General features: G+C 32.2%; 2 protein-coding genes across 2 annotated transcripts; both read left to right on the top strand.

The window, feature by feature from the left end:
* Nucleotides 1-1,946: 1,946 nt before the first annotated feature.
* LOC143617107 (uncharacterized) lies at nucleotides 1,947-3,830 on the top strand. The gene is made up of 4 exons (XM_077089761.1): nucleotides 1,947-2,191; nucleotides 2,532-2,700; nucleotides 2,801-2,882; nucleotides 3,563-3,830. The coding sequence occupies exons 1-4, from the start codon at nucleotides 2,047-2,049 to the stop codon at nucleotides 3,755-3,757; spliced, it is 591 nt and encodes a 196-aa protein (XP_076945876.1). The 5' UTR covers nucleotides 1,947-2,046; the 3' UTR covers nucleotides 3,758-3,830.
* Nucleotides 3,831-9,844: 6,014 nt separating this feature from the next.
* LOC143617105 (transcription factor PIF7-like) lies at nucleotides 9,845-11,136 on the top strand. The gene is made up of 4 exons (XM_077089759.1): nucleotides 9,845-9,969; nucleotides 10,293-10,716; nucleotides 10,809-10,907; nucleotides 11,009-11,136. The coding sequence occupies exons 1-4, from the start codon at nucleotides 9,923-9,925 to the stop codon at nucleotides 11,084-11,086; spliced, it is 648 nt and encodes a 215-aa protein (XP_076945874.1). The 5' UTR covers nucleotides 9,845-9,922; the 3' UTR covers nucleotides 11,087-11,136.
* Nucleotides 11,137-12,537: the final 1,401 nt, after the last annotated feature.

Below are 12,537 nucleotides of genomic sequence, written 5' to 3' on the forward strand. Positions count from 1 at the left end.
ATCCCCACCGCCACCATAGCTCCGCCACCACCTGCAAGGCTGCAAGTCTGCAACACCCAACATCACCACCGCTTATCCCCACCAACAAGTGTCACCATCTCTGTGACCACCATTACATCCGACCACCCTGCAACACCAAACTGCTTAGAACCCACAAACCCAGATCCAACTCGCCGGAGAACCCATAAACCCAGATTCCGGTCAAACTCGCCGGAGAAGACACAAACCCAGATCCATCTTCCAGATCCAACTCGCCGGAGAACCCACAAACCCAGATCCATCTTCACCGCCGCCACCAACCACTCCGGTGATACCTTGGGTTGAATTAGGGTTGGGTTGAATTAGGAAACCAAAATCAACATTTTGTTTGAACGAAGTTTATAAATAAAATGAACGGTTGACGTCAATACCTTACGAGCGTAGATGTCAGCGAGCATGGCGCCCCAACCGTCATTGCTGAAACTGAGCTGAACAATTGACGATCCAAAGAGGACAAACTGTGGCCTCTGTGGTCCGATCATGGCTGAATTAGAATGACGTAAATGTGGATGTTGATAGATTTATTTATAGATGGAGGTTAGGTGATGGGTGGGTACAGTGGCGCAGGGATAATAGGAGAAGAATGAGGGAGATGTTTTGATTTTATTATTATTATTATTAATAATAATAATAATAATTGTTAATAGATTAACTATTGAATCTGGGTTTGTGGGTTCTCCGGGAAGATGAATTAGGGTTTTCAACGGGAAGATGAAGATGATGATGGAACCATACGGAGGTGTTTGCGGAGATGGCGGTTGGAGATCGGATGGTTGTGGTTTTTTGGTGGTGGTGGTGGTGGTGGTGGTGGTGTTCATGGCTGTTGGTGGTGGATGGAAAAGGGAGATTAAAGAAATATAGGGAAAGAGGAAGAAGGAGTTGCAGGTACAGGTGAAAAGACAAAAATGCCCTCACATGCGCCTCACGTGAGGGCATTTAACTGAGTTTTTCTAACCCAGTTAGCGTAAAGGACATAACGTGCAAAAAAAAAAAGTTTAAAGTACACCGCCTGCAAGGAAACTTAGAAAAGGACACGAACCGTAATTCGTCTTATTTTAAAGGACAAAATTTGTAATTCTGTCTAAATTAAAACAATAACTTGTTGAATGGTCTCTTCAATAAGTGCATGTTGCCCTCGCGGTTCTTAGGTGGTGACAAATGCAAAGATATACGAGATTTGTCCATGCGAAGGAACGCCCATGAACGAAAAATGTGAGGGTACGTAGATTACTGTCTAGTATTTTGCTAGCCCGGTGTTAATAATTTAATTTTTGTTGGTTGTTATAAAAATGATTTCCTAATTCCTATTACCAATTTCCTTGAAAGAAAAGAAAATAAAAAAACTCTTTTAAGATTCAAAGAAACTCAAATAGCATTGTGTAAAAGCTAGGAAAACTTTAGAAAAAAAGTTAGATCGATGGCTTTGTACTCCGGCCAGACATTATATTATTATAAGATACTTTGCCTCCCTACATTACATACACCATTTCACGATCTCAATATTAATCTTATCAAACAAAAGCTTGATTTGCTTTATTTGCTATATATCCATGCACGTGACACGTTCTTACATTCTAATTCAAAACACATCTACAATGACTTCCATTTTAGGCTTTCTTCATCATACAAAACCCCCCTCTTCCTCCATAATAATATTGTCGTGTCTTAGCTCATAATTGTCCGTTTTCGTGCCCAATATTATTAAGATCTTTTTCTACTCATAAGAATGGAGAGTCATATGATCAAACAAAGAAGGTAATGATCTTCATTTTGTACGTTTTTTATAGTTAAAAAACTAATTTCTTCGTTTAGGGGTTCATTCCCGGAGTCTGGAACACGGGGCAACAAGGAGTTCTTCAGAGGTAGGTTTATTTTTTTTTATGATTTTAGATCTAAATATATGGATTTCTTGATTCGTGTCGCGATTAAAGTAGCAAGAAGACTAGAATTTGAGGTTGAAATTAAATTAAGTTCAATTCAACATGAAGTTGATTTTTAATTGTTTGCATGCGCTCAGATAAGAAATCACACGATAATGATTTCATCAACAACGAACATGTTACTGCCATAGCTGCAGCCGCATTCGCTGTTCATTCATTCGAGGAAAAAATGAACGCTCAACATCAGAAAAAGGAAAAAGCTAGGGAAGAAGGTAATGATAGTTATCACAATTCATAGATAATTAGAGAGTATATATGCATTTGGTTTCTTGCTTCTTTTAGTTTGTATTTGCAAGAATAAATATATTCTTAATCTATATGAAAAAAATATATAAAAAATTAAAATGAAGTGTTTTTTTTACAAAATGTCTATTTTTAATTTGCATTTAAGGTCTGATTTATCTCATTTCATGTTAAAAGTTAATGATGTTAATCGCATAACGTTAACGGTAAATCATGGATATTATTATTTATTCAAAAATATAATATATATTTTCTCAAGACTCCAAAGTATAATCTGTATTAATCCAAGATCCTCTTTTGTTCTATTAGTTGCTTCCACGAGGACCAGAATGAGTCAGGGCGATAAAGCTCCGTCGTTCGCAAGACCGAGTAAGCCTAGAGATTTGCCATATGCTAATAGAAACTTAAGCATACATGGAAGTGGAAATCCCAAACTTGATGCTTGGGAGAAAGCTGAGTTACTAAAGATTCAAAGACGGTAATTAATTAAAAAAGTTTCATTATTTTAAGCAATGTTACATGAATATTTATCTTTCATCAATGTTATATTAAAAGTGACATAATTAATTAATTTCCAGATACGATAAGAATAACCTAACAATTCTTGAATGGGAGAATGAGAAGAAAATAAGGGCTAAACGAGGAGTGGAACAAAAAAAGGTTTGACCCTATATTAGTTCTTACCTCTTTTTACTTTCTTTTATTGTATCTGATATTGTTTGAGAAATGACGAGAAAGTTATCTCAGTGGTCAAAATAAACATTTTGTCCATATGAACGGGGTTTTCCCAAATGTCTACCACAAATCTGGTGAATCCATCTAAATCTACATGAAAATCATTACTCTGCGGTCACACCACATGTTAATATCCCGTCGAGATGCCCCAATTTTTTTAAATATAATTGTAGAACGCTAGAACCAATGGAATTTTTTTTGCGTCCCAACAGGATTTTTTAGGTGTTATGATGAGATTTTATTTATCTTCCGACAAGATTTTTCCTATCTTCCGATGGGATTTAACTCATCTTCAGACGAGATTTTTTTCCCTTTCGTCATGATTTTTTTTACTTCCGCCAAGATTTTTATTTTTGGCATCCACGAAGACTTTTTTAACGTGTGACAGAATCTTGTTGGTTTAAAATCTCGTCGAGCGATGATTATTATTAAGTAGATAGGTTGACTGAATTCCGGGTGGACATTTTGAGAATAGTTTGTCAAATGAATATTTTGTTTAATTAGACTGGTACAATACTAAAATGAACATTTTGGTCATTTCCCATTTTATACACGGTAAAAGTCAACAATTTGGTGTGTATATATCTTTTGGTGATTTGTAACAGAAAGAATTGGATCAAAGAAGATCGATCAGTTGGCAACATTACCAGAACAAGCTAGCGAGAATTGAACATGTAGCAGGAGGAGCAAGGTCACAGGCTGAAAAGAATAAAAGGAAAGAAGAACAAAAGATAAAAGAACGAGCAAAGGAGATGAGATCACTTGGAGTTTCATCTCCAAAATATTGCTTCCTATGCTAATTTAAGCTTTGATTCTACATGTGTTAACTTGGTTTCTAAGAATTATGTGCATGAACTTTATATTATTGAAAGTTGAAAAGTTTGATCACATGAAGCCAAGAAATCTAATTTTCTAAGTTATTATAGTTAGTTGTTGATTGCAAATAATGTTACAAACATATTAAAGTTATATTACATTTTGCAACAATAAAATTGCTAGGAATTTTTAGGTACGTAAACTATAAATTAAGTATTAAAGTTCAATAAAAGAACCTTTTCAAGGAACATGCTTTAGAAAAACTTGTTTGTATTATCTATATATAATAAAACACAAAGTTGGTGTCGCAGTACATCTGATTGGGTCACATGGCGCTTTGTCATTGGACCACGCTATTTGTTTTTTTTATATGTTTTAGTTTAGTTACCGTAACGAATATAACGAAAATGACCGATAAAGTATATACTTGCCGCCTCAACGTCGAGAGTGACAAGACTCGGGTTTTGCCCATGTCCAGGTTTTACCGACCGACGCCACCTCTCCTGTTCACCTCGATTTTTTTAATTTTTTTTAGTTCCGGGATGGTAACGAACGTAACCAAAACCGATCGAATTCACTTCGACTCGCTTCCTCAACGCCAGGGACCAACAACACTTGGGTTTTACTAACACCAGAGTTTTACCGACCAAATACACGTCGTTTTAAATATTTTGTTTTAATACGTTAATCTTTTATATATTAGTTCGTTTGTACTATATACATAGTACGTATTTAATATCATAAGCTACAGCTATCATGGATTGTAAACCCTTCGACCCTATAATATTTTTGAAGTTTTTAATTTGTAACGTTGTAAAGTTTGCATAACCTATCACGTAGTTTCGCAAGTTCTTCATTGACAATATGGGGTAGTAAAAGTCATAACAATTCTTACAAAAGGTTCGTATTTGTAGTGTAATCAAACCATTTTGGTTAATCAAGACCTAATTATAACCAAAGAAGAATCCAACTAAACATTCACACGAGTTGTAAGGTGTGGAGAACACAATTTCCAAAACTATTCTGATTTTCATCACCTAGATACTTTATAAAATAATCAAAAGTTGGTAAGGTATTATGTATTATTTGTCACAAAGGTTAAGTCAAAACATGAATAACTTCGATTTTGTAAAAGCTTTTGATGATAACGTTTATTTTGAAGTAATTAGCATATATAAATCATAAATCTTTATGATTTCTTAACTTTTGATGATAATGTTTATTTTGAAGTAATTAACATTTATAAATCTTTATGATTTCATAAAACAACTTAAGTGACTATCACTTTATATTATATGTGATTAATATATCTTTTAAGATATGTTACACATTTGTTAAGAATAACTTGATTTAGGGCTTATTGGCGTGTTCATATGATGAATACGACCGCATAGCAGGGCACGACATGTATGATCACGAGGGGCCATGATGATGACTTTGAAAACGATGATGATAATGATTATGATGATGATTTGTATTTACGAGGATGATGATTATAATTGATACTAGTAATACTATGAGTAAGAATACTTTTATTTAAAACAATAGTTAATGATGGTTCTAAAAATTTAATAGATTAACAATAAATAAATTATGTTTTAAACAAAATTAAAGAAAACATTATTATTTACATTTATATAAAATTGCATGTTCTGGCCTCTATCTTTAGAAATCATGCTTAACATCTTTTATTTTTTACTTTTTGTAAAAGATTAAGTCCTTTACATTAACTAGCATTAAGGGAGTGTTTGGGATTGCTTATTTTCACTAACTTATAACTTGTAAACTTATTGAAAAGTAATAAGGTGTTTGAGATTGTTTATATTGTAAGAGGAAAAGTTTCATAAGTTACACTTTTTTAACTTATTAACTTAATGAAAAGTTTAAGGAGACAAAATAAAGAATCCCAAACACCCCCTAAAAACATTAATTAGTTTTTTTGAAAATGACAACTTTTCCCTTACACTTAAAGAACCAAATTTGTAATTTACATAATTATTTTTCTTTATATATTATTTTTTCCTTTTATGCAACTCATCACTTTTATTTTATAGATTATTCAAACCGATTAATTAGTTAATCAATTTACTTTTATAAGATATAAATTTACAAATAAAAATGAAGTGGCTTAGACAGATTTTTTTTGTCGATAACCTCATACCAATCAATCGAATATGGATTAATACGTAATCGATTGAACGCAACTTGAAAGCAGCTCTTTTGCTCAGAAACGAAATGTTCCAAATGTTTATAGTATATTTGTTGCGGTTTGTTTGTTTTAGTTATATACGTTTTGTATTTAACTTATATACAAAACAAATTAAATAATTATTTTATGGGTATAATTTACGTTTTGTATTTATTTTATACTCAAATTAGCTACTTATTTTAGGGGTATAAACGCGCTAAGTTGATAATTTTTTTAAAATATTATATACAATTTATTTTATACTCAATTTTACGTTTTCTAACGATTATAAATTATGCATTCATGTTATGAAATTTTACTGTTTATCAGCTTCTACCAAGACCAAATCGCCCAACCTGTTATTTTAGAATTAAGCCGATGAGATGATGAAAAATGTTCGACAATGGTGGCGTAACGATGTTGTGCATGATGTCTTAATTAAGGAATTGGAGCAACATGTAAATAATGTTAAAAAGTTATGGTGTAATATAATCAATTCGTTACTACTATTAATCGTTAGAAAATATGAAAGTTTAATCATTAAAACAGTATGAAAGTTCATAAACAAAACAGATATTTTTTACTTTTGTATTCATTTTGCCTTAGGACGAATAGTGTATGATTTTGTAGAAAGCAATATTGCACGTAACTATTGAAGCAAACACAATGAGCATAGGCCGGTCCATATATCCCTATAATTTGTTAACATAATTTGTAGTTTATCGAAACATTGCCAACCAATGACCTTCATTGTTGTCACATCTTGTCCACTGTTCAAAAACCTTGTTCATGACTTTGGTGTCACCCTGGACCTTTGCATTCATTCTTCCCGTTCACATCTCATTCAATGCTTTGAGTATATGTTCGTGTTATTTAGCCGACATAACACACGCGTGTAATGCTCAATCAATAACTATATATCTTCGATTCATATAATCTTAAATGAGTTCGTGTAAACCATAAATAATGTTGGGATTAACTAAATAAGAAGGAAAATTATGATAGTATTACATAAGGAGATAAATAAAGATTAACAAAAATACTCTCATGTCATGTGACTTGCACATAGGATAAGTTATCAAAACTAACATGGTTGAGTTAACACTAATTTAAATATTCTTGTATAACATTGTATTTCATCGTTAAAAAAAACATGTACTTATTCATAAAATAGTTTAAATTACACAGAAAATCATTTTAACTAATTTACATTTTAGCTACTTTATTTATGGGGCTTTTTATTATTGAAAACAGAAGTCCAAACCATATGGACAAATTAACCGGCCTATGCATGTATGAATTAACCTGTCTCTTCTAATATTGACGTAAAACATGATAAAAACATATAAACAACAAATTGACCAATGAGAATGACATATATAAAGGATACAAATAGTTTATAGATTTAAGCAAATTAAATATACATATTTTCAACCCTAGATAAAGATGAGTTGGAAAAAATGGGAAGAAGACTAGTGGAAGTAAATAATACCCTATTTGGACCATTTATTGTTTTCTCAAGGGGGTACATAGTGGCCGGTTTTGGACCATCGTATCCGAACTAAATATAGCACATAAAATAAAATAAATATATCATAATCTTATCTTACATCTTAAATATATATATAAACGAAACATTTAAAAACTCTCTGGTCACTCTTTACCATCTCTCAAGCCACCAGACTATTTCATTTGTATATGAAGATCTCTCATGCGTTTGACCTGAATTTCAAATGTATGCGTCTCACCAAACGCTATATCCATAAACGGGTATAGCATACTATTAAATTAAAATAATTAATTTCACCAAAGATTTGATACGCAAATTAATCTTATAAAATAGGATTTGAATATACTAAAAATTAATATCCGAATTTTCTAAAAAGGATATTATTCATAACTAGGAAACAATATTATAGTAAAAAGAAATAAGCGGGTCATAGGTCTCACCAAACCCGGATGACTTTTAAACGGGTTATAATATTTAATTTATTTGTGAAACTCTTTTACTATCAAACCCTAATTTAATTTCTTAGTATGAATTTAGTTACATTAGGGATTCAATTCTTTTTTCTTTTAAGTTTAACTTAAATGAAACGTCTCACAAAATAATATCCAAATTGTACAAATAAACATAAACAAACAAATATATAAATTAAATAGATGATTCATTCAATGTTTCATCCAAAAATGAACATAACTTAACATAAATCGATTAAAATATGTTCTAAGTATATTATTAGCTTTCTTACAATAATAAAATTATAATCCAAAAAAATATATTCACAATATTAGAAATGTAAAGCAACCCTCGTAATATGGGGGAAAAAAACTAGTATGCATATATACGTAAGCTTGTTCGTATATATGAACTTGAAGCATTCTCATATAAATCAAGAACTCAATGTTATCTTTCTTTGCAACATCATGTGATCAATGCAATGATGCATATCAGACAACCTCTCATGGATCCGACAAGCTCTTAACAAGTACGAGCTTTTAACAAGTCTGCATCTAATATATTTGGTCCGTTCCACTATAACATGTTTGTTACCGATCCATATCGAACAAGTCACGTAACTATTATGAAAACATCGCTAAATATAGAAGATGAAAAAAAATAGACAAATTGGACTCTACTTTTTTTCTCAACGTTCTAGTATAAATTTTGTGACAAACAGAATGAATACCGACATCGGTACCAACATTCGTTTTTATGGTTTTAGTGCCAGTACTCTATTGTTACCCTAATGAACCAAACAGAATCGATACCAACGTGTCCATGCCACATACGACTCAAAACTTAAATATATTTGATAAGATTAATTTTAGTTGTTGTGAACATTAAAAACATATGTAGCTTGTGAAAATGATGAAGGAGAAACACAAGTGTAGGTAACATATTTTGAATAGTTTGCATAGCAAAAATGTTTTATGGAGAAGCAACAATGTAGCAAACAATTTAATAGTGTTTCAATGGTCACATTATTTCATGAGAAAAAATAAATAATGAAAACAAATATTTGTAAATGCATCTGTCATAACTCATAAGGAGCCTACGCCACCAAGTTTAATTGCCTTGGATACAAGGTAACCTATCTAAGCTCTTAAAAGATGTGGATGCAGCCCTGAGTGTGAATGGTCCAGAGTTAACTAGTAACTACTATCAGCCATTGACTCAATTAAACTTCTTTCAAAACTATTTAAAACCACATGTTTCTTCTTTATGGTTTATACATAAAATTTTGTACCTTTAAATTCATTCTCATCCCTTTTTAATATTTATACACCTATTTTGTTAAATCTTAATACTAAATATATAAATGTATATAATTAGTATAATATACGTATTTAAAACATGTAAAGCCGCATTTTGCCAAGCATAGCAAAGATTAATAATGTTCGTTTGCTTGACTATGAAACTGTTTATGGTCGTCGCACGAATGAATAATATTCGCTGCAATAGTTAGGAAATTCGTATCGAACCAAGACTAGGACTTGACAAAAAGAAAGAAAGAAAGTGACAAATCAAAAGAACATGCACATATAAAGAAGAATAAACTTAACAACTATGGTGATTGAAAATAAAACACATACAAAAATATCCACTTCTCCCCACATGACAATTCAGTCCACTACATTATATGGTATGATCCATCACAACACAAATTATAGAAATCCAAAGTTGGACCCTACAAAACTCCCATATTGAAAGCAGAGAATCTCAGCCATTGAGAGTTTTTTTTTTTTGGGGGGGGGGTGGTGTTAGGATTATTATATACATATATATATATATATATATATATATATATATATATATATATATATATATATATATATATATATATATATATATATATATATATATATGAACTCAAACTTAGTGGGGAATACCAAATTTGGAATCTGATAACATCAAAAGAAAGCAGAAAACAAGAAGCAAGATAAAGATCCTTCCCACATGCATAAGCAACAACAGCAGCAGCATACACCTCCTGTTGTCCCCATGTACATGCCCACTATATTACTATAGAATAACTTTCTTTTTTTAATAACACCTTTGTTATTCACTTGTACCTTGTTCAACAAAGTTTGTACAATGCTTCTCTGGATAAAGGTCTAGCCTTTCTTTATAAAGAACCAGTTTTACATAGCTTTCTTGTTCTTCATCAACTTGCACACAAAAAAAAATGACATTTTCAAGGTTACTAGAAGCACAAAAAGATTGATCTTTAATGCCCAAGAAATGATTTTTATTTCTTTTTATATCAGTTTTAGCAAAGGGTATTTAAGTAAATTACTTACTGTTATTTTATTGTGTGAATTTTCAGTCTTGGAGACTATGGAGTTGCAGAAATCACTTGGCAAAATGGTCAACCAGCCATGCATGAGCTTGGAAGGACTAATGAAACACTAGAGTCCATAGTTCATCATGCTACAACAGTTTACAACCAAAGTCAAAGTCAAGAATTTGACTTTGACTTGCATACAAGTCAAAATTTGCCAAGAACTTATAATCTAAGCTCGAATGCCGCATGTTCGAGTGGAAATTGGGTCGATACCGCAGGCCCGAGTTACCTAAAGAAGCGGCCTAGATCTTCTGCTATTGTACATGATCAAAGTGTAGGAAATTTGGCTTTGCAACAAGAAGATAATAATGACACTACCATGATGACATGGCCTTCATCCGAGTCACCTAATCAGAGCCTGAAGAGTAAAAACACAGATGATGATTCTAATTGTCAATATGGATGGGTAAGACTTTTTATAATTTTATGAAAAAAAGTTGACTTTTTAAGTCATTTGAGTTCATATTTTCAAACTCAATGTTTCTTGATTTTAAACAGGAAAATAAAGAAGAGGAATGCAGGACCGAGGACGAAACGGTTCGATCTCGATCAAGTAGGAGAAGCCGAGCCGCTGCTATTCATAACCAGTCTGAACGGGTAATTTTGTTTTTATGTTTTATGTTTATAATATAAAAAAGTACTAAAATTTGATACGTTGAACGCTAAATGTGATCTTATACGATATATCGATATTCTAGCGACGAAGAGAAAGAATTAACCAGAAGATGAAAGCTCTACAGAAGCTTGTGCCTAATGCTAATAAGGTTAGAATTTAAAGTCAATCCTACCAATTTCCATATCTAAATTCATTATTCATTTTTTGATAAATTTTCGATATATGTGATCTTATACATAGAAAATAGCATAAAGTAAATTGTCTTATCAAAAAACATTTAAAACCATGATCACTTGCTATCCAGAATTAAAATTATAATTTAGTATTTTGACTTCAAAAGTCAACATGTGCCTCTTTTTTTAGTCATTTACATGTGACAAATGAAAAAGTGTCTAAATTTGGGAATTGTTTATACAGACAGATAAAGCTTCAGTGTTGGATGAAGTAATAGATTACTTAAAGACGCTTCAAGCACATGTGCAAATAATGAAAAACATGTCCATTCCACCTCAGCAGATGATGATACCGGTACCGTTACAATTGCAGCAACAACAACAGCAGCAGCAGCAGCATCAGTTTCAGATGTCAATGCTAGCCCGAATGGGAATGGGATTAGGCATTCAACTCGGTATGCACCCGCCAGCTCAGCACCCTTTCATGGTCCCACAAACAATGATTAGCCCCCTCCACATAGGCGCCACATCACAAACAATCCACAATCACCTGCCTGCCAACACCACGGTTCCTTTCAACGATCCACACAACGCGCTTCTAGCACAAGTATGTCACGAATCGAAAAAAGCGTTATTCAAATTTTATTCAACTTCATAATAACTAACCATATTAAGTTTTATTTATTATTGCAGCATATAAATATGGATATGTACAAAAGCATGGCAGAGTTCTTTAGGCAACAGGTCAACCAAAGAAAGTCAATGGGCCCGAGCTCGTCTCAGCCGGACCACGTTCCGGGCGAGTGATGATTAAGAAAACTGTCTTGTAGTTATTATTAATATGTCTATTATTACAACTTAAGTATGCATTATATGTTGATCATGTAAAAGTTTTTTTGTTGTATTTATTCATAGTATTAGTATCTATCCATTGTACAGGTTTGTTCCAAAAAACATGTTACATGACTCAAGGTGTTATTTATCTTTATTGCACACAGTACAACCCATTGATGATATTAATACTGATAAGTAAAACACAAAAGACAGTGGATAGGTTTGACAAAAAGTGGGGTCAGAACATAGATTTCAGTGATTCTAAGCCACAAACTTTGATGTTCCCATAAAACTGGATCAATAAATTATCCCAAAAGATTTGATCTTGGTTTTCATGGCCTCAAGAAAGATATTGAACTGAATTAAAAAAAAAAGGTGAAAAGTAGTAATAGGATAATATTAATAAATGAAAAACTCAATGTAAGTGTGCTGAATAATGGAGAAAGAGTTTAGTTTCTATGGAGTTATGAGGTCGTTCCCAGCATTAAATCACACAGGCTGGATTCATGTGAAATGATTGGATAAATGTTGTACTATTGAGTTGCCTGATGCTGACATCTACTCCATGAATGGACTCCAACTTTGTGTCAAATCATTTCCACTA

The sequence above is a fragment of the Bidens hawaiensis genome, unplaced genomic scaffold (genome assembly GCF_021521415.1).
Source record: "Bidens hawaiensis isolate Kalapana, Puna unplaced genomic scaffold, B.hawaiensis_p1.1 tig00052210_1, whole genome shotgun sequence".
Lineage (NCBI taxonomy): Eukaryota > Viridiplantae > Streptophyta > Magnoliopsida > Asterales > Asteraceae > Bidens > Bidens hawaiensis.

Excerpts from the sequence above, each read along its gene's own strand:
- LOC143617107 (XM_077089761.1), top strand. The coding sequence starts at position 2,047 with ATGCGCTCAGATAAGAAATCACACGATAATGATTTCATCAACAACGAA. Across the intron at positions 2,192-2,531 it reads GGAAAAAGCTAGGGAAGAAG|TTGCTTCCACGAGGACCAGA; the intron begins GTAATGATAGTT and ends TTGTTCTATTAG. Across the intron at positions 2,883-3,562 it reads GAGGAGTGGAACAAAAAAAG|AAAGAATTGGATCAAAGAAG; the intron begins GTTTGACCCTAT and ends GATTTGTAACAG.
- LOC143617105 (XM_077089759.1), top strand. The coding sequence starts at position 9,923 with ATGCATAAGCAACAACAGCAGCAGCATACACCTCCTGTTGTCCCCAT. Across the intron at positions 9,970-10,292 it reads ACACCTCCTGTTGTCCCCAT|TCTTGGAGACTATGGAGTTG; the intron begins GTACATGCCCAC and ends GTGAATTTTCAG. Across the intron at positions 10,717-10,808 it reads CTAATTGTCAATATGGATGG|GAAAATAAAGAAGAGGAATG; the intron begins GTAAGACTTTTT and ends GATTTTAAACAG.